This window comes from Buceros rhinoceros, unplaced genomic scaffold (assembly GCF_000710305.1).
Source record: "Buceros rhinoceros silvestris isolate BGI_N320 unplaced genomic scaffold, ASM71030v1 scaffold25257, whole genome shotgun sequence".
NCBI lineage: Eukaryota > Metazoa > Chordata > Aves > Bucerotiformes > Bucerotidae > Buceros > Buceros rhinoceros.
Genome location: NW_010424356.1, coordinates 18,081 through 19,478, shown reverse-complemented (window position 1 = coordinate 19,478; position 1,398 = coordinate 18,081). Strand labels below are relative to the sequence as shown.

Genomic DNA, 1,398 nt, shown 5'->3' with positions numbered 1-1,398 from the left:
CCTGCTCTGCGAGGGGGGCCCGGGGACAGGGACGGGCTGGGGATCCACAGCCCACCTCATCTGGGCTGCCACACGAACCTGGCTGTGCCTATAGTCCCCTCCAAATCCCCGCCTCCTCCCTTCCTTTGGAGGCCGTGGGCTGTGGGGACGGGCTCTGGGCTGCGGCAGCGATGCGGGCATCCGAGGGATGCGTGTGCTGTTTGTGAGCTGTTTGGAAGGTGTTGCCTTCTCCCGAGTCCCAGTCAGGTGACAGCTTGTTGGGAGACGGGCCAGCAGATCTGGCTTTCGGAAGCATCGTCGCCCTCCTTACCTCGGGCGCACGCAGCTGCTAACCCAGCGCCAGCCGCTGCCCATGGGCACGGCCCTCCCAGAGAACTTAGCTCGTCCATTAGAGGGTCAGGGTTTTGCAAGGCTGGCCTTATGCTGCGAGACATCGGTACCGGCAGCCATTTAAATAACTGCCAGGGTGACAGCACAGCCCTTTGTGCAAATCCTCTGTGACTCCCGCACGGGCAGGGTAAACAAGCGTTGGGTAAACAAGCCTAGTCCTTGCAGGAGAATATGCAGAAAAGACATCGCTGTTCCTGAAAGCTCTCTGCAGGAAACCCTCCTTTTACAGCGGCCGCTGGGGGAAGGACGAGGGCCCTGGGCTTTTGCTGAGGCAGAGCTCAGCAGATGCTCCCAGCAGGTTCCTGCCCACACAGGGAGGGACATGGGTCCCAGCAGGGCCAGGCTCTCCCTGGGCTGCCCAGTAATTGCCTCTTTCTCCCCAGAAAGAGCTGGAGACACTTGTCTCTGCCTTACCTGGCATCGAGGAACCTTGATCTTAAAATCATTACTGCTTCACAAGTACTTTGTTTGAGCTGCATCTGGATGGAGCTGAATTTTCGATGAATGATGCCCACCATCCTTTCAATCTCCTTGGGAGAAATGGGACGTGTCCGGCTCTGTTCTCTGAGAAGGTTCATCACATGTGTGGTAAATTCATTACATGCCTGCGAAGGAAGCAGAGGTTTAGAAACTGTTTTGTGTCGTCCCACAAGAACACCAGCTCGGGCCTGGCTGCTAGGGGAGGGCAGCGCTGGGGGGACGGGGAGACCCTCGCACAGCCCCATCCCCTCCTCACATGCGCAGCCACAGCAGCAGATCACACACACCCTGTCCTTGAGACCTGGGACTGTCCTGGGGCAGCCCGGGAAGCCAAGTAACTGCAGCACAGCTCCTTCCACACCGATCCCTTCCCACATCCCTGCACACCCAGCCAGACCATGGCGGGGACAAGAGGTCGGCGTCGGTGTGTGCAAGGGCTGTGGGCCGGAGGACGGGAGCAGGGGCTCAGCAGCCGAGTGAGCAAAGCCTGGCCGAGCCCCAGCAGGCAGCAGGCAGGGCTAACACCCT

At 59.8% G+C, this 1,398-nt stretch overlaps 1 protein-coding gene across 1 annotated transcript in view; it reads right to left on the bottom strand.

Annotated features, from left to right (window-relative positions):
• Positions 1 to 783: 783 nt before the first annotated feature.
• The window catches only part of LOC104497513 (pre-B-cell leukemia transcription factor 3-like), a gene marked incomplete at its 5' end in the record, with an annotated part of 7,229 nt that continues 6,614 nt past the window's right edge, over positions 784 to 1,398 (bottom strand). The window contains 1 exon segment of the mRNA XM_010140777.1: positions 784 to 995. Within this exon segment, the coding sequence (XP_010139079.1) occupies positions 801 to 995 (195 nt within the window).